Source organism: Calypte anna, chromosome 4B (assembly GCF_003957555.1).
Source record: "Calypte anna isolate BGI_N300 chromosome 4B, bCalAnn1_v1.p, whole genome shotgun sequence".
NCBI lineage: Eukaryota > Metazoa > Chordata > Aves > Apodiformes > Trochilidae > Calypte > Calypte anna.
Window position 1 is genome coordinate 594,534 of NC_044249.1, and position 18,421 is coordinate 612,954.

At 42.6% G+C, this 18,421-nt stretch overlaps 2 protein-coding genes across 3 annotated transcripts in view; one reads left to right on the forward strand and one right to left on the reverse strand.

The window, feature by feature from the left end:
* Window positions 1-72: 72 nt before the first annotated feature.
* NUDT6 (nudix hydrolase 6) lies at window positions 73-12,972 on the reverse strand. 2 transcript variants are annotated; one of them, XM_030450447.1, is made up of 5 exons: window positions 12,771-12,972; window positions 11,686-11,889; window positions 7,164-7,219; window positions 4,208-4,262; window positions 73-802 (listed from the first exon to the last, which is right to left on the reverse strand). In XM_030450447.1, exons 1-5 carry the CDS (start codon window positions 12,970-12,972, stop codon window positions 414-416), a joined length of 906 nt encoding a protein of 301 aa, XP_030306307.1. In that variant the 3' UTR covers window positions 73-413. The 2 variants fall into 2 exon arrangements, with proteins under 2 accessions (XP_030306307.1, XP_030306308.1); XM_030450448.1 differs by having other exon boundaries at window positions 12,698-12,918.
* SPATA5 (spermatogenesis associated 5) overlaps window positions 12,922-18,421 on the forward strand; it is a 140,244-nt gene continuing 134,744 nt past the window's right edge. Inside the window, exons 1-5 of the mRNA XM_030450446.1 lie at window positions 12,922-13,103; window positions 13,446-13,570; window positions 14,200-14,357; window positions 15,781-15,839; window positions 16,614-17,228. Of these exons, the coding sequence (XP_030306306.1) occupies window positions 12,971-13,103; window positions 13,446-13,570; window positions 14,200-14,357; window positions 15,781-15,839; window positions 16,614-17,228 (1,090 nt within the window). The 5' untranslated portion in view covers window positions 12,922-12,970. The remainder of the gene's footprint in view (window positions 13,104-13,445; window positions 13,571-14,199; window positions 14,358-15,780; window positions 15,840-16,613; window positions 17,229-18,421) is intronic.

Sequence of the window (18,421 nt, forward strand, 5' to 3'; positions counted from 1 at the left end):
AGCCGTTTGCTAACATTAACTGCTTCTGCAGATACCAGGTTGAAACATGAATTTGGTACTCTCTTTATGTTGCTCTTCAAACCTTTTGTTCCAGTGCATGTGGAAGTAAAATTACTTGGAAAATGTATTTTTAGGACCAGCAACACTTTTGTTTTCTGCTAGATATCTATGTAGAGCTGTTTTATTTACATTATGTTTGCTTTACAGAGTAAAGGAGAACAAATCTGATGCACACTTAGAGCAGTATTTACCTTTAAAATAATTTATATCTCTACAGCTTCTTAGAGAGTAGAAGATATAATTACTTTCTAATAATTACCTTAAAAGTCCATGTATACTTTTAATATCATCTAAGTAACAGTACAATAATAATTCTAAATTATTAATATAAGAAAATGTGAAATATATTGGTATCATGTAATGTTTTGATAGGACTCTGGCAGCTCCCTGTGGTACAGTTTGTAGAACAGGCCTGTGTAGACAGCTGGGAACTCTCTCATAGTTATATCAATCTTATCAAACCCCTCCTGGTATCCATACAGTAAGAGTTTTGCTACGTTGCTGGTGATGGGAGTGGTGTCTTTTGTCCTAGCAAGCTCACCGAGGTCCATCCATTCGCACCTCAGGCACTCCTGCTGGCAGAGGGTGATGTTGAAGGAGGAAGGCTCCAAGCGACAGATAATGTACATGTCTGACTTCCCAAAGGCTCCAGGGTGCTGATGTTGCTGCCTGATGCTTAGGATGGACTTGAACTCTGACTTAATGCCAGTCTCTTCAAAAACCTCTCTAACTGCTGTGTCTCCTGCATGAGAAGAGCAATCCTTACAATACAAATCAGAATAGTTTAACACTCTGTAGACATTTTGATCACGGAAAATTTCTAACTTGAAGCATTCTGTTCTGCTTCAGTCTGTTTTGACACAAGGACAAGCTACGTGCCTTTCTTGTGTATATTCTACAAAATGATGGAATTAAGAAACTCAATAATATTGCACAGGGTCTGGTTTTGAAATGGATGTTCTGATGGTCACTGGCTCCACTGATCTCTTAAAACAGTGTTGCATCCTCTTTTCAGTCCTCTTTTGACTCTTATCCCTGTCCCTCTTTGTGCCTCTGCAGTTGTGGGTTCAGACCCTGTGCAGCTGAGTACCTGTATCTATGTCAGATGATCAGATCTCTGAGTTTCCCTGCACTCTGCCACAAGTGTCACAAAATGGGTAAAATTACTGTTTGCAGAAAGTCCTTTCCCAGGCGTATTTTATGTGTAGTCACGTTTGAAATACGCCATGACACAGCATAGCACGCAGCCTGTTGTTGCAGAAAACACACTGCATCCTGTGTGGGTGTACATTCTGTGTACATTACCAGTGACACAAGTGGTAACGTTCCGTTACAAACGTAGCCCCAAGTTGAAGGGCTGAGAGGGTCTGTGCACTGCACCTGCAGCCAGAGAACTGCCCACCTGTCCAGTGCTCTTCAAAAGAGGAGGTTTTTCACTTGAATAGTACCTTAAATGGAAGAGCCTAAGTAAGACTTCTGACAGTCCGCTTTGTCTCCCCAGATTGTGCAGTTTCATTTTAGTCAGATCCTACCTGCCAGGGGTAGCTGCTGGCAGGTAAAATACCAGCTTTTTCCATATCTGTGTGAACTCAAAGTTGTGTCTTGTTTGAGTGGTAAATGCCACTTACAGCTGGTGTTCAATGTTGCCTGCTTCAGCTAGCTCTTTTTCAGTAAATATGTGTGTTGGCTGACTTCCAGATGCCACACGTGTTTTACAAGGCCGTGTAGATTTGCCTCCCTATGGAAGTTTGCATCTTGAAGTGTCAGGTGAACAAAAGAGACATTTTAGGGGTAGTTTTGAATACTGAAAATACCATTTCAGGACACAGAGTGGCTCGCAATGTAAAAACAAAATCATTTATCCAGCAGAGGCCCGAGAGCCCTGATTCTGCACCCACTTCTGCCTCAGCTCAGTCTTCATCTTGCAATGGAATGAGCTGGGTAAAGTTTACACCAAGTATGAAGAAGTCTTTGTGTGACTGGAGACCTGTTAGTACGTGGTGCCTGCAGAACATGGATGTTTCTGACTTTCTTGCAGGGTTAATTAGTTAAAAGGCTGCTGCATGTGGGGAAGAAGTACATGGGGATGAAACTCATTTACCATTACTGAGTCCTGGGGAAACTATTTCATTGTGCCCTGAGAGGCCTCTGTGATCCTCTGGTTTGGAATAGTGGTTGTGAAACAGACTCCCTGTGGCAAGTGGTTTCATTACTAGGCAAGGAACTGTGTAACAAAAAAGTAGTCGAGCAGCTGAGATGACAAGGAATGTTGGGGCAGGTTACGGTAAGAAAAATGAAGTAATAAGGGATTTCATTTAAGCTTGGAGCATTGCTTTTAGATAAAGTGCACTTTTCTGTTTCCCTTTTAATTAGAATGTGTGTTTATGTATACATAAATATATAATGACAATTAAACTAGCAGAAATGCTAGGGCTTGAGTTTCAGGAATATTAAATACAAAAATGTGTGCACTTTGCTTAATCTGCATTATGAACTATTCACATTACTTGTGAAATTCAGTTTGTACTCATTAAAGTAGGCAGCCATATGTTTTGTCCCTTCATGTAACCACAGACCTTTCAAGCATTATAACTGCAATTTGTAATTCAGAGTTGAAATTTAGTCCCTTGAATGACTATGAGTTTATAAGGTTTGATGTAAGGATTAAAAAAAATTAAATTAAGCTTTATTATATTTTATGCTTCACTAATTTATGTTTTCTTGAATATTAAGATGTGATGCAGAGAATCATAACTTTTATTCCTACATAGTTTAGTAGTGGCAGGAGTGGAGCTCCTTGCTTCCAGGTGTTTCTCAGCACCAATACCCAGGCTCTGTCCATAACCTCACCTGTTACTGAGTGATGGACACTGCCTTACTCAGTTTTCCTCTGGGGAAGCTGTTCCAAGTGCTGGTTGTTTTTTTCCCACAGTACAAAAATCTCTCTTGTATCTCCAGGAGTGAAAGGGAGCCTTGCCAGATGAAAAACACTGTGTTTGGGATTCTTCCCAAAAGATGAATCCATTTCACTGTGTTTGTATTGTGAAGCAAGTAATTTTGATTCCTGTCACCATGCTGACAAAAAAGACTTAAAATGGGATTCCTGAGTTACAAAAACTACAACTCTGCCATATCTTGCTAACTAGAAACTTTCTCCATATGTTGGAATAATGAACTGGAATGCAAGCTCCCCACAGGCTGTAGGAAGACTGCTAACAAGGGTATGAAACAGTCAGCAAACCTGAGCTGGATGTAGCATTGTTCTGGGCAGCATTTTGGTTATTTTAAGAATGTATTTGTATCTGAATACTGATCCGTGGCTGAAATAATGTGTGCAAATGTAACTTCTGAAAACAAGAACCACTCAGTAACTGCAGCCTGACTGCACAATTAGCCAGTCTGTAAGTCGTGACTTTCAGGGGTGAGATACAAGGAGACAAAGCATAATTTCCTGTCTCTACATAAACATCTTTGTTCCATGACCTCTAAATGTGCTGTGCAGAAATGTCAGATCTCCTCAAACCTGCACTGGTTTTTAATATTGAAGTGCTCTGTGCCTCTGGGTGAAAGTAGCTGCCCACATGACTTGGGCACCACAGCTAATGCTGGTCCTGTGCCAAAGAGCTCTTGGTCTGAGCAAATCAACTGAACAAGGGTGGAAGGAAGCAAGTGTAGTTATTTTTGTTTTGCACATAAAAATGAAGAGTTGGAAATTCTTGCTCAATACATCATTGAGTTCTCTGCCCTGTATTCCAGTAAGAGCTGCGAGCTGGCTGTTCCAGTTTTATTTGGGTTATGTACTGATTACCTTAATCCTCTGCACTTTTGGCTCCCATTACAGCATATCCAACAAGCCTACAAAAAATAATCTGGCTGAGGGCACTCCTTTAAAAGAAACTGTGGAAAAGGGTAACTTACAAATACCAAGCTTCTCTGCCATGAACATAGTATTACCCTGATGCCATTAGGGTTGTGGGATCATGTAACTTCCCATGTAACATGGGATTCTGTGATTATGTAACTTCATCTATTCACCATTAATTTCAAGAACTGATTAGTCATGGGATGATGTGGGTCACGATGCATTTCAGTTCTGTTCATGTCTTCATAATTCTGTTGATGTCTGACCTGTTACCCTGGGACTTACCAATGTCCTCGCCTGGATCAGCCAGACCTCCTGGAAATTTCCATGCATTCAGGGTCTGTATGGGAGGGAAAAAGTACTAATGAAGTCTGCAGCTGCTGCTGTTCTCTCCAGTATGGAGGAGCCAATTAACACATGACATTTTTTTCTTGCATTATTGTAATTAATTTTACAAACATCAGTAAGGCTTTAAGTAGGAACTTGTTCTTGCTAATGTGATGATCAGAAATAGCTGCAGTCTGTATGAGATAGTGGAATATCTACTGACTGAAAATACAAACTGTCTAACAGTCATTAGACAACTGTGCTGCTAGATAACTAGATAGTAGTTGAATATTTTAAAGCTGCTATAGACTATGTAATCTTATATTTAATCACTAATATATTCCACCTCCATGGTTTTTGCTTTTAAAAAAATGTATGTGTATGTGTGTATGTATATATATATATATATATATTTAATCTTATTACCAGGTTTTAAGATTGTAGAAACAGTTCTATACTGCACTGGCTTTAAGATGAATTTGTGTGTCTGTAGTAACAGTTTATTGTGACCTGTCATTTGTTTGCATGGAGCAGAAGAACTGAGTGTGATTTATATATAGAAGCATTTATTGAATTTCAATAAAGTTCAGTACTTAAAACCAGAACACGAAGTGTAGTCTTAGTGCTGTTTTTGATAGAGGTAGAGGCATCCCAGTTCCTATACCTCTTGCAAACGCATAAAGATTTGTAGGCTTTACCTTTACATCTTTGTACTATTAATTTTATTTCATTCCTTATTAACAGTTTAAGTAGGAAAAAGTTAACCTTCAATTAGAAATGAACGCAATAAAGAAGGTACACACTGGAAGAAAAAGTAGTTTTTCTCTTGCAGCTTAGAGGGGGAAGTTGTGTGCTTTCCAGTGATTTGAAATCTCACCAACCACACTGGAAAATGTTTTTTTCTGGGCATGCTTCAAGGGCTTGGAGAGGAATTTAAAGTAATCCATTAAAAATAGCGCAGATGGAAAATACAGATATGTGTCTATTGGCTTTCAGATTTGCTTTTGGTTCCTGGAAATCTTTTCCCTGTGTGCTGTGGAATTGTCCTTTCATCATTAAACCCAAACAGCTCTTAGAATTCTACTATCTGTTTTAAAGGGTGGGTTTTTTTAAGCTTTTAGAACAAAATTTGAATTAAAAGTCACCATTTCAGGGCAATTGTTCATCTTAGGAGGGAAGAGAAGGGAGGGGAGGGATGGAACTGAAAGTGGGGAAACAGACCCTGAGGCAATTTGCTTGCACTGTTTGTTTGCTGTGTAACAAATGCATGAATATTCATGTACTTCAGCTTTATACTTAATCTTGTCACTCAGTAGAAAGTGTGACTTTCTTGTAAAGAGGGGAGTAAGAAATGGTAACTTTTTTTCCTCTGCCTTGACGCTGTGCTAGGTGTCAGCTGCGTTCTGGAAAGGGAAGCTGCAATAGTTGCTGGAGTAGATCCATTCCCCTTTCCAGAAGGAGCTGGAGGGAAGAGTGGTGCCAGACTGTTCCTCTTGTGCTTTGCCTGTGGGTATGGAGTGGGACCTGGCACCTGAACACAGCTCTGGGTGTCTCACTGTCAAACAGGTAAGAAAGATCTGTGCTTAAAAAGGCTGTGGGTGACCTTTAACAAAACCACAGCATTCAGAAGTTAAACCCTAAGCCTCCTGGGCTTAGGAAACTACTGTTTCCTTCTAAATAAGCAGAATGTACAATTTCTGTTTTCACTCTGAGACCCATTTAAGAGATTTACTGAAAAGCAAGCATGCAGTTTTACAGTATCTGTGTGCACAAAAGGAAAAATAAAAGTAATGTTCTGAAAGTCTACAATGTGCTACTCTGTTCCTGGAAACTCATTAGAACTGGAACCACTTTTGGACCCTGTAGCTTGCATGCTGGATTTATGCTTTAATTAGTAATTACTGTAAAGTTAGTAGTTAATGTAAGCCTAAAGGTCCTGCTAAAGAGAAGTTCTTTGCAGTAAGCAAAAACATAAAATCAGTAGTGGATGTTTCTCTTCTTCTGGAGTTACCGAACCTTCCTGAGAAAGCCCCTTTCACTGAAATTCAGGAATTGTGTTGAAGTTAATCAGCTGCAGGGATGCTTTGGGTCATGAGAAGTCATTGAAGAAAGACAGAAAATACAGCCAATGAAATTCAGTTATAACTATATAAAATTAAGATGATGCAATCAAGTACACTTCAGTTGGTGCATGCAAGTTTTGATTGTTTCCACGTGAAAATTACAGTGAATCTCCCTGCACCAGAGACTCTGTAATTTTGAAGCAGAATGGCACAGACGACTGCTAGTGAGGTTTCTGCAGTTCCTGTGTTAAAACCTCGGTTATCCTGGCAGAGAGAGACATGACCAGAGGGGGATGGTTGGTCACCTCAAGCCACATCACACAACCAGCACCACCACACTCTGGTTTGGTGTTCTCAGGAGCCAGGTTAAGGACTTCAGTCTGTGAGAAATTAATCTTTACACCTGCTGTACAAAGGTGGTCTCCAGGTCATGGCCAACCACTATTGCTTATTTACAGCCACAGATATGTCTGGAATTTCTGAAGCCAAACAAAATCAGTATTCTCCCAAAATCTACTTTGAGCTTTGAGGGGTTTTCCAGAGGTCTGCATAGATCCAAACAAAGATCTTGGGCCACTTACAGGAGAAAACAGAAAACTCAAAGCAGAAAGGATAATTAGTTCTGCTGATTCAGTTATCAGATTACAACTAACAACAAAGCTGCTGATTTTCAAAGTCCTTTTTTAGTATTTTTTTTCAAATGCATTTATTTGTTGATAGATGTGTCCTGAGACACCCATAAGTTAACTATGGCAATTCTGGGCTGTAACAAGAAAAGGTCTTTTGTTTATACTACAGAGTAGGTTTATCTAAAAGAACTTCTCTCTTTTATAATCCCATAACAAACTTACCCTATTTCTGTCTTGTACGACCAACACCTTCCCAGTGCTTTCATCTAGAACAGCACCTAGTGGAGGGGCAATATTGAGAAAGACTTAAGTGTGAGACAAATACATCAGTCATAACAACCTTAATTTAAGATGTTGCAATAGAACACGACAACCCCCTAATGATACTCAGTTTACAGCAAAATTTGTCTGGATGAACCACAGAGAGTGGTCTGTTGGTGGAAAACTGGTATATAACAGAAAATGAAAAAAAGGTTAAGTATCCTTAATAAAAATTCAAAGCTAGCTGCAGCCCAGTAAGTACTTCCCACACTGAAGTTCTGGATTAGAGATGAAAGGAAAATAGTAATTTGCTTGTTTTAGTATTATTAGAAGTAAAGAATGCAGGATCAAGACGTCTTCCAAATAATCTAGGAAAGCTGCTTGCTTCAGCAGGGATGTGCCTGTGACCTCGCTCAAATAACAGATTTTTTTCCAGTGTCTCTGGATGGGCAAGAACCCTTCACCAGTAAAAGTCATGGCAAACCTCCTGCCTGTTTCTGGGTTACTCATACGCTCAGTTGGCTGATATGCTGTTCAGCTGCTTAACTATAAATTCGTATTGTACTCATATTGTACTACCCAGCTAATAACTCATGGTAGGAACTGCACAGCAATCTGAGTCAATTTGTTAGTCAGAAAGCATTGCTTCCAAGTTGAAAAGTGACCCTTCCACTTGATTCATAAATCCTCATGTATTTTTTTTACTGAAATTTCAGCTTTTCCTTGTGTCCTCATGCTCAGCCCATGACTTTCTCTCACACATTACAACTTTTCCTACTTTTTAAACCTCGAGTGCTTTCACACTTAATCATCATGTCCCTCTCACTGGTCAAACTTCCAAAATGTCTTTGTTTTATAGAAGATTTTTCTCAGACTTTAAAGTGTGCTGTGGTGAGCAGAATGAGTACAGTGATGCAACTTTCTAGGCTCTTTTCCACATCAGTTGTGCATGGGTTTCAAATCAGTAGGTAATGATTAAAAACATGCTTATATCATTTAACAGCAGGAAGAAGAGGATATGGGCAGCTCTGTGATGATACACACATCTAAAATGCTATGGGGAAGTATTTACACAGAAGGGAACTATTAAGGAATGAGAGGCCAGCTCAAAACTGGCTCTGGTTTTTAACAATACATGGCAGATTTCTGTGTAGGAGGATATCTAAAACATAAAGTACCAGTGCTCCTTCAAGTTATATCAAAGGACGTGCTTTAAGAGGGTAGTCACATCTCTACCTCCCCAAGGCTTCTGACTCTATGATTTCATTCCTCCTGTAAATAGTATTTAACAGGGTCCAGGTTCCAGTACTGTACTGAGTAAATGAGGGCACAAAAGGCAAGCAAGAGCAACTTTGTATGAGGTGATTACAGGGATTATTTTCTAGAAAAGACATTAATCAGCTAAGTGGTTTGCTACAGAGGACTTCTTAAGATAGAAAACTGAAGTTTGAATTAGACAGAAAGAAAATTTTCTCTCCTCTGTTCCTCAGAAATCGATGCCTGTGAATGTGATTTTTAGCAGTGAAACTCTCTGTGAGATGTCCAGAATCTCTGTTAGATGATACCGAAATGCCAAGCAAGAAGAAACAAGAAACACTAATGGGACTTTGCTGTCTGATCTAATCAGTGAGGCCAGAGCTTGGCTGCAGGTCTCAACTGTGGTTTTAAAAACTCTGCCTCTTGCTGAACTGTGTTACTTGGAGCTGCAAATCATCCAAGGCCAGAGTGACTGTCTGGAAAGGTTTACCTCCTAACACAACCAAGTAATGGCTATTACATCACTGCTTTGTTTTGACTGTTCTCTTTCGGGGAATAGGTAACAAAATTATTTTAAAAAAATAAAACTAATTGGTCAACTCCAAACAATGAGTAACGGAGGGGAAAAATACCTTCATTCTACCTGTTTTACTTATGACTGATGTAAACACATTATGAAAAGTTCAGAGTTAAAAAGCACTTGTCACACCTGCAAGAGTGCACGTGACTGCCTGCATTGTAAACATCAGCAGACAGGAATAGGTATTAGTGTGCAAAACAACTGGGGAACTGCTTTTAAATCAATTCTGATTCTTTGGGCCATCATAACCTCTGTAATGTCATCTTCCTTTGCAGCTCCTCATTTTACCCATTTCTTTAACTAACAGGACTGGCCAGGGCTGATGAGTGTGCAGAGACCCTTCTCTCTCTTCAACTCCAGTGACTTTGCTCCAACAACAAGATGAAGGCAGGCAGCAATGAGGAACAGCCATCTTGTAAAGCTTATACTACATGTGAGGGAGAATTACTTTCACTTTTCCTCCCTTCCTCAACCTGTCTTCCCACACCAGTGTTAGGTGGCATATTTACACACATGCCACTTTCTGAATGGCAGACCACTTCCTTCCAGGAGGTGGAGAATTTCTGCAATTTGCTTTTCAAAAACTTGTTAATCATTTCATACACCGAAAGCTTTTCTGTACATATTGGGAAAACCCTGCTGCCTACAAACAGATGCAGTAAGTTACTTGGAAAACACATCACATATTCCACTGTTTCCAAACAATGATGGCCAAACCCAGTGAGTAACGTTTGCTCCTCTCTGCTTGGCAACTCTGATCTAGTCTGGCAAAATATGACCTGACCTTGCTTATTCACACCTTTGTCATCACTTGGCTGGCTGGTGCTGAGGCACTGTCCCTGGCTGAGCACTGGTCACTGTGTGGGAACCTCCAGACAGGATGGAAACCAGCTGCTGGTCAGTCTGGCAATGCAGGCACCCACCTGCTGCCTGCTCCCCATGCTGCCTTCCTGCTGGTGAGCAAACCACACTCAGCACCCCCACTTTTCACTGTCAGGGCTTTGTCCTCTAACTCATCGGCCAGTTTTGAGATGAAGACTCTCACCAGATTGGCTTCTCTTTACTGCAGAAACTGTCTAGAATACAGAGTGGGGTGTTTTGTGTAGGAAATAAAAAACATCTCTTGGTTTGGCTCATACACACAATATAAATGCACATATTTAATTAGTTTATTAATGCAATAAAAAGAATTAAAAATAGACTAGAGCCCTTCCACCACTAAAGCTCTCCCTCCTGAAGTATAAAGATAATGGAATAGAAATACGCTGGGCAGTATCCACACTGTTTAGTGTATTCTTGGAATGACTGAGACCCACTGAAAAATCTATATTCCTGTATCAACGGAATTTTTTATTTCCTTAAAAGGTTTTGCTGCTTGCAGAGTGCAAAGTGTTTATCTCAAAGAGTAACAGCAAATTATTCTTTGAAAGGTCATTTTTTGCATTTTCAAACCTTCACTCGAGTGATTCACAGTTAGGATTTTTCTTGTATTACGTCCTTCCTGATAACCATCAGGATCACAAAACATCTATTACATTACTTTCTTTTAAATAGCACTTCAGAAAAATCCCCTTTCAGTTAGCCATGTTTCCTCACACATCCAAGTTATAAACGTAAAGAGTGACACAGTGCTTCTTCTAGGAGAATGCATTATCTTATTCGAGGTTAATGCCACATATTTTCAGGGTGAGGGTTTCATACCTCAGGAAAACATGCTCCAACATGTCCATTGAAAAAACCCCGGCCTATCTTCAGTCTCTACTCTGCCCTCTGCTGGTATTTGTAGCTGAAAACTCCCCTTGCATGTAGTAGTAGCACTGTTTTGTAATCAAAGGCTGTATTTTTCCAAAATTTACTTTCACCTGACCTGCTGAGACATCAAATAATCCACCTCTTGAGTCTTATCCTAACTTGATTTTTCAAATTACTATTTATAGGTCTTAACACTACTTGGTGAAGAATTAACATCCCTGCCAGCAAAGGATAAACCACTCAAGCTGGTAATAGAAGAAGTGTCTGCCTAAGTGGTGAGCATTACATCTTCCCCAGTACACCAGGGTACTGCTCCAGATTACAGAGTGATGGGACAGGTAACTGTGTATCTGTGGAAGACCACTGAGAGAGAACACAAAACTATTCTGGTGAAGCTGAGTTCATGTGAACTGTGGGAGGTCTAGATGGGTAAGAGTATAGTGTCCAAATGTTTGTTTGTAAAGGTATTTGTGAGATAAATTTTAATTCAGGACCATGTTTTCTCCTTGAGCGGTTTACAGTTTTCTCAAACTGGAACTGTTTTGAGAAACCACTTTATTGGCCTGGTTTTAGCCACACGGTTGCACAGGCACATTCATAAGCAACGTTTCACTTTGTAGTTACCCGAATGCAGCTCCCCATGCACTGGCTGGGCAGAGAACAGGATGGGAAGTCCAGCAGCTTGTGGGGTGTGTGTGTGCCCTGCTATAACGCAGTTTCCCCCCAAGAGTGTCCTCACTGCTGGGCACAGCCTCCTGTGAGGGCTTTGGGAGCACAAGAAATACTGAATTCGTCAGACAGGTAGGAAAAAATGATGTGGTGTTTGTGTTTTGTTTTTTTTTTTTCCTGAAAACGTTAGGAGATGACAAAGTTCCGAAGGCTTTTGTGACTAACCTGCAACCCCCAGCTGGTGGGTGGCGTAGCCTGGTAGCCTGCTGGGTCCTTCTCCCAGCCACAGCGTCAAGGTGGACGAGCCCTGCTCAGCATGGTGGAAAGCAAAGCCTTGAGAGGCGGCAGCCGCCGCCAGGCTGCTGCGGAGGATGGGCAGGTGGATCCAGGCAGCCGTGCGGCCCTCCCGCCGCCACCGCCTCACGGCGCCTGCAGAGCGGGAACAGGGGCTGAGGGGCTGCTGCCACCTCAGGCACCGCCGCGCTTCCAGCCCTGCCACACATCGCACGGGGGATTCACCACAGAAACACAGAATGGTTGGAGTTGGCAGGGGCCTCAAAGCTCATCCAGTGCCACCCCTGCCATGGGCAGGGACACCTCCCACAGCCCAGGGTGCTCCCAGCCCCATCCAACCTCACCGGAGACACTGCCAGGGATGGGGCAGCCACAGCTTCTCTGGGAAAACTGGGCCAGAGGCTCAGCGCCCTCACAGCGAAGAATTTCTTCCTAATATCTAATCTAAATCTACCCCCTTTCAGCTTACAACTGTCCCCCTTCGTTCCATCACTACATCCCTCCCCAGCCTTCCTGTAGCCTCTTCAGCCTCTGAGGTCTCCCTGGAGGCTCCTCTTCTCCAGACGGAACAACCCCAACTCTCTGAGCCTGTAGCTCTGGCCCTCCCGCCATCTTTGTGGCCCTCTGGAACAGCTCCAGCGGCTCCACGTCCTTCTGGCCTTGGGGACACACATCAGCAGAGGAGATGCCGCCAGCCCGGCGTATGGCGTCATACAGTGCGGTCTTTCCGCAGAACACGAGGGACTTTGCTGGGATGTGCACAGGGAAATAAACAGATCCCAGCCGACACCCTCCACCACACGGCTGTGTCTGCAAGGCGACCACCACCGGCCCGGCCAGCGCAGCAGAGGCGGCTGAGGTGATTCCACTGACGGCCTCAGGCGCCACGGGGCCCCGCCGCCCCCCACCCCGCTGCCCCGGCAAGCCTTTACCCCGCACTTGCCCTGCAGCCACCGCCCGAAGACGGTCGGCTCCAGGCGGAGGGGGTGGCTCAGCTCGCCCAGGTCCACGCTCACCCCCCCGAACTTGTCCGGCCGCTCCTGCAGCCCCGTTAGGGTCCCGCAGCGCCGAGTCCGGCGCAGCGCCCGCCAAAACCTCCTCATGGCGCTGCGGACTGCAGTGCGGGGCAAGGGCGGCGGGAAGCCGGAAGCCGCCGCCCCCAGGGGGGGATCGGCCTCTGCTCCCGGAACCGCTCGCCGGCAGCCGGCGAGGAAGCATGTCGGCCTCTTCCCGAAGGAAGAGCAGGGGACGGCCGGTCCCTGGCGGCGGTGTCTCCCCGCGGGCCGCCCCGCCCGGGGCCGGGGAGGGCGAGCTGCTGGCGGTGGGCGTCGTGGAGGCCGTGGAGGCAGGTAGGGAGATGCGGGCGGCGGGAGCAGGGCCTGCGGCTAGCGGAGTGCTTGGAAAGGAGTCCTTGCAGAGCCGGGATCCCGGGGGCTGCCCCGGCCCCTCACCAAGGCGGGAACCGCCGGGCTGGGGGGGTCTCTGAGGCGAGGTGGCTAGCGGCCCGCGCGCGTGCCCGTTACAACGCAGTTCCCCCCAGAGGGTCCCGGTGCTCCCTCACTGCTGGGCGCGGCCTCTCGTCAGGGTTGTGGGAAGCACGAGAAGTACTGAATTCGTCTGACAGGCAGGAAAAAACGATGTGGTGCTTTTTTGTGTTTTGTTTTTTTTTTCTTTTTTCCTGAAAACGTTAGGAGATGACAAAGTTCCCAAAATGTTGCGAAGAGCCCTGGCCCAGCTGTCGCTGAGCAGCATGAAGTCTGCGCGCCTCTGCATAGGTCGTCCCGCACTGCTTTCCTCAGCCAGTGGGCGACAGGAGGTGAGGCTGTTTCTTGTCCCTACACCTCATGTCCTTGTGCTTTCACTGTCCTCCTGTCGTATTCCCTGGGGAGCAAAGTGGAGCTTACATTGGGAATGAAGCATGCAATAAAAAGATAATGAATATGCTTTTTCATGTTTTCTAGACTGTAGCTACATCTTTGTGAGTTCTCAGTACTGGGAAGAATCAATGCTGATGATTTAGTTCACAAAAATTATAGGCCATGTGTGAAAATATAAGTTATATTGCATATTACATATGCACACATACCTATTTTATTTGCAGAGAACTCATGTACAGTCTTTTTCATTGATCTGTAACGTTTCCCTCTGTTTCCTCATAGTGCATGATTTTGTATCATATGCAGAATGTGTAGAGTCCTGGTTGATTTTTTTCATCTCCTTTGTAGGCAAAATACAAACCTTACTCTCTTGAAAATTGCCTTGGATCATGGCGTAAGCACTCGGTACTTCCTGTATTTTACTCCATGGCACCAGATTTTAACTTAATTTTTCTACTCCTTCTGCCCATATTTTTTGTCACAAAACAAGGCTGACTTCAACTGGAGGATTGGAAATGGGGGGGGAAAAATCTTACCTGACAGTTGTTTGCTTTTAAACACTTCCTAGGTCTGTACTGCTTGGCCCACCACAGGCTTTCCAGGTGGGAAAATTGGTCTGAGTGAAAGCACACGGAAGAACCTGAAGGTACATCCAGGTGATGTTGTCACTGTGCAGCCCGTGACGGGTGCTGTCATCCAGGCAGAGGAAGTCACTGTAAAGCTGAGGTATGCAACTTCTTACAGCCTAGCTATACCATGGTGTATCTGCTGCTGCAGACTCTTGCCTCTTAGAAGATGCCATTTTTCTCTCTTGCTTTGGTGAAATCAGTACCCAAAGTCAAACATATGCAGATATTTGTAGGATTAAGACTGAATTTTGGTAATGGGTGGCTATCTGCTGCCTCCTTTGAGGGGAGGGGGGAGTGCAGTTGTACAAAATCTCAACTGAGGAGCAAAATCCTCCTCTTTCCTTCAAGCTGCTTTCTGGATCAATAGAATTGTAGAATGGGTTTTTATTTCTAGGTTTAGAGCTCCCCCCGTTGACTATCCTTTTATTTACAGCAGCTGTACCTCCTTTAAATCCCTTTTGTGCTGCTCAGCTCCAGGTGTAATGCTTGTTATCACACAGGTGCAAGCGCTTACAAAGCTTCTGGACCTTTGTCTAAAAAATGGCTGTAGTGAAACCTTTGTTTCTTTGTGAAAATAGTAGCACTGATATCTGAGGCTAATACAGATTGGCACAGGATGTGTGGTCTGAGTCCTCAGGAATTAAAAAAAGGAGTTTAATGGCTTTAATAGAAGGTGAAGCCAGAAATGAAACAGGAAAATTTTATGGATAAACTCTCACTGAAAAATAATTGGATCACCATAGCCTTCTACATTGCAATGTATCTGAGAAGGAGAGAGATAATGATGTCTGGGCTTTTAGTGAGTCATAAATGTGATGCAAAATGTTTTAACATGAACACCAGAGAATATAATTCGGGTAAGACACCTTTCACCTTTTGTTTGCTTCAGGCTGAAAGCATACAGGTTCAGTCGTGTGTTATACCCCAGTAATGAGACAGTGTTTGAGACAATGCTGCAGGCGTGGCCAGGACTGCTGAGAGAAGTGGCTTAGGGCTATTGAGTAGCTATTGAGTCACTTAAGCCCAAATAAGACTAGAAAATGTGTTGGGAGGAAAACTTGAAGTGTTTTGGTAGTGGATGTGTAGTACTGAAGACATGCACAGTTTTGCAAGTGCTCAAGGCACTAGTTTAATCAGTGCAAGATGTATATGTGTGTTTGCAGGGCTGAAAGAGACCTGAAAAAGCTGCAGCTTCTTCTATTCAGTAAATGTAGCAATGGCCATTCTGCCTGGTGAGATGAGAAGCATACATCCCATATTAATAATCTTAAAAAAATTAAAAATCTAACTTATGATATTGATTATTGCAGCATTTTGTGTGGAAAACCTAACCCAAAATAAATATATGTGCTTCTTTAGTTACTGTGTGTTCAATATCTGAATCAGGGTTAAGATGATATGATCTGAAGACTGTGAAGTGCTCATCTATCGTTTCAGTTTGTTGTGCTGCAGTGGTGAGGATTATTACTTTTGAAGTGGTACTGCTTGGAAGTTTATTTTAATTTTTTTTCCTACCACAGGGACAGAGATGCCACCGTTAATGCTGAGGAAATGTCTGTCTGTCTACTAAGAAACCTAGGTATAAGTTTCACTGCTTCTGTTCTGACAGTATAATTTTTGTAGTAGATCATCAAGTTTTGGATAGAAAAGCAAACAGTTTCCTCTTATGTTCTTAACCAAAAGCAGGGGATGTTATACAAGGTAGTGCTACCGAAAGCACTCACTACAAATTGTACTACTCAAAGGGAATCTTCTGGTTCAGGAGTTATTAGCAGTTTCACTATGCTAAGAGGCAGGAAACATGAGCTGCATTCCAAATTCATGAGTTTGGCTGGAAATAATAAATCTTGTTTATGTTTTTACCCTTGTTTTTGTGCCTGTGGGGTGCATTCACATTTCCTGGCCTATCTCTGTCAACACAAATGTTAAAACCTTACCTTTTTTAGACTGTCAAAGAAGATGGGGTACACAATAAATGTTGTGAAACTACATGGTACACAACAAATACAAAATTTTTACTTTTGTAAAAGTATTTTTACTATTGTACTCTTACAATACTATTTCCATGATCTTCCTCCGTGTGATGTATGAAATTTTAAATGCTCAATTTATTTATGAGCTCAATATAAGGGAATACATATGATTCTGATGAATGTTTATACAATGTAGTCTGCTTGTGTACAAAAGTATCATATAAATTACCTGAAATTACCTAACTACCTTTTGTTATGGTAATTGATAGTACTGTTTAGGCTTCCTGGTCAAGAATTATCCTGATACAAGAATGTCTGAATGTTATTGCTGCCAAAGCAGATTGAAATTTCTTCTTGTTTTTTCTTTTTTACTCTCATAGAGGGGAAGGTAGTTTTACCAGGAAACCTCTTGGCTTTCACTTTCTATGGCAAACTGTGTAACATCGTGGTGATGAAAGTAAAAGGAACTGATGGTGCAGAGCTGATTGCCCAGCACAGTGCCATTCCCAGTGACATGCATGAGCCAGACCTTGAAAGATCAGATTTGGAGACAAGTACATTGGATTTGTCCTTGCAGTTCAGCAAGATGGACGTGGATGCTAGTCCAGAGCTTACAACCATGAGCACACCAAGCAAAGCAGAGGATCCCAGTTCACCGGTTACACCCAGTTCTGGTGTGGCAGCCGGTGGTCAAGACTCAGCTCAGGGAGATGGTGCAGACCTCGCCCATGACTGGGAGCCTTCTGGAAAAGGAGGCAGCGAGGAACTCCCACTAACTGGCAATAGTGGAGCAATAAGCAATACAGACACTTTTTATTTCATTTCTTCAAGAACTAGAATCAATTTTATTGAAACAAGGACCAGTGCATCAGAAGATGGTGACTGTGAATCCCGAGTCACCTATGATATGATAGGTGGTTTAAGCAGCCAGCTCAGAACTATTAGAGAAACAGTTGAACTGCCCTTGAAGCAACCTGAACTGTTCAAGAGTTACGGTATGAAGCCTGAGAGATGGCTTTTTTCATTTGATATACTGTTTGTTTTTTTTTTTTTAACTCTAGCATGATTTTTTTTTCCTTGAAGCTAAGTTATTCCAGGAATCTGAACTGAATTTTGTGTGACACTGGTCTGATATACTTGGGTGTTGAAACAATGTCAATCTGCTACGTAATTATACTGTATGGATACTAGGAAGATGCTATGATTAGCTTGGTGAAAAAATAATTTAGTAGTAAAGAAATATGTGTGTCCAAGAAAAATCAGGTATGCATAAGCAGAATCTTTAGAACATAGGAGAGACTTCTGTGCTCGGGTATTTGAAGGGTGCAGATTTTTATGTTGTCACAGGATTTTAGTTTGTTTCAGTAGAGTCGACTAATTACATTTTTTAAGCTGAGAGAAATGCAGCCAGACTATTTCTTCTTTTTTTATGCCTGTATGCTGTAGGGTTCCTGCAAAAATCTAAGTATGTATTAGAGGCTGTTTACTTAAGCTGCTCAGTGTATTTACTGCAGAAGTACAGGGTGGTAAGACTAACACAATTACTCTTGTCATGTCTAAAGTTGTATCATACATATGTAGGAATTTAGAGGATTTTTGTGAGACAGTTAAAACTCTGTACTGTGTATTTATCACAGATGGATATGTGCATAGCACAGGCTTGTCTGCTCATCATACTTGTCTAGGTGTGCCTCACTGTGAGACAGGGCTCTTGACTATAAATATTTCTTCAATATCATGTCATTGAGGCTTTTTATTTCTCTGCCTTATTTCTTCCCACACGTACACTTTAGAGAGGAGGTGATTTTGGTGATCACTGCAGCAATTTCTGTAAGACCTAGGTGGCTCTTTCACTGTGTGTTGCTTGGCTGTTATTGGCAGGTGTCAGTGGGATGATGTGAGGTGTCTGCATCCCTGTGGATTCCAGCTCCATTTGCTGACCTCCAAACTCAGCATTGCTGTGTGGTTTTGTGCTAGCAGAAAGGTTGCTTCAGCATTGGAATTCTTCATACTTGGTCCAAAAAGTGCTTAATCAGATTCTCTGTAATTACATAAGTGATGTTTTCTCACCAGTTATGAATGCTTAATAACAATCCAAATGTTGAGAGTCCTTCTGTTGGCTGAGGTGAGACCTTTGGTTCAGCAGCTCTGTTTCTTGCCAGTAGCAGAACCACCACAGGAGGGAGCA

Bases quoted from the DNA above. Each gene is read 5' to 3' on its own strand.
- NUDT6 (XM_030450447.1), bottom strand. From the start codon at position 12,972: ATGCTTCCTCGCCGGCTGCCGGCGAGCGGTTCCGGGAGCAGAGGCCGA. The intron at 11,890-12,770 runs GTGAGCGTGGAC...CCCGCTCTGCAG, and splicing joins GGCCGGACAAGTTCGGGGGG to GCGCCGTGAGGCGGTGGCGG. The intron at 803-4,207 runs GTAAGTCCCAGG...CTTCTCATGCAG, and splicing joins TGATCCAGGCGAGGACATTG to GAGACACAGCAGTTAGAGAG.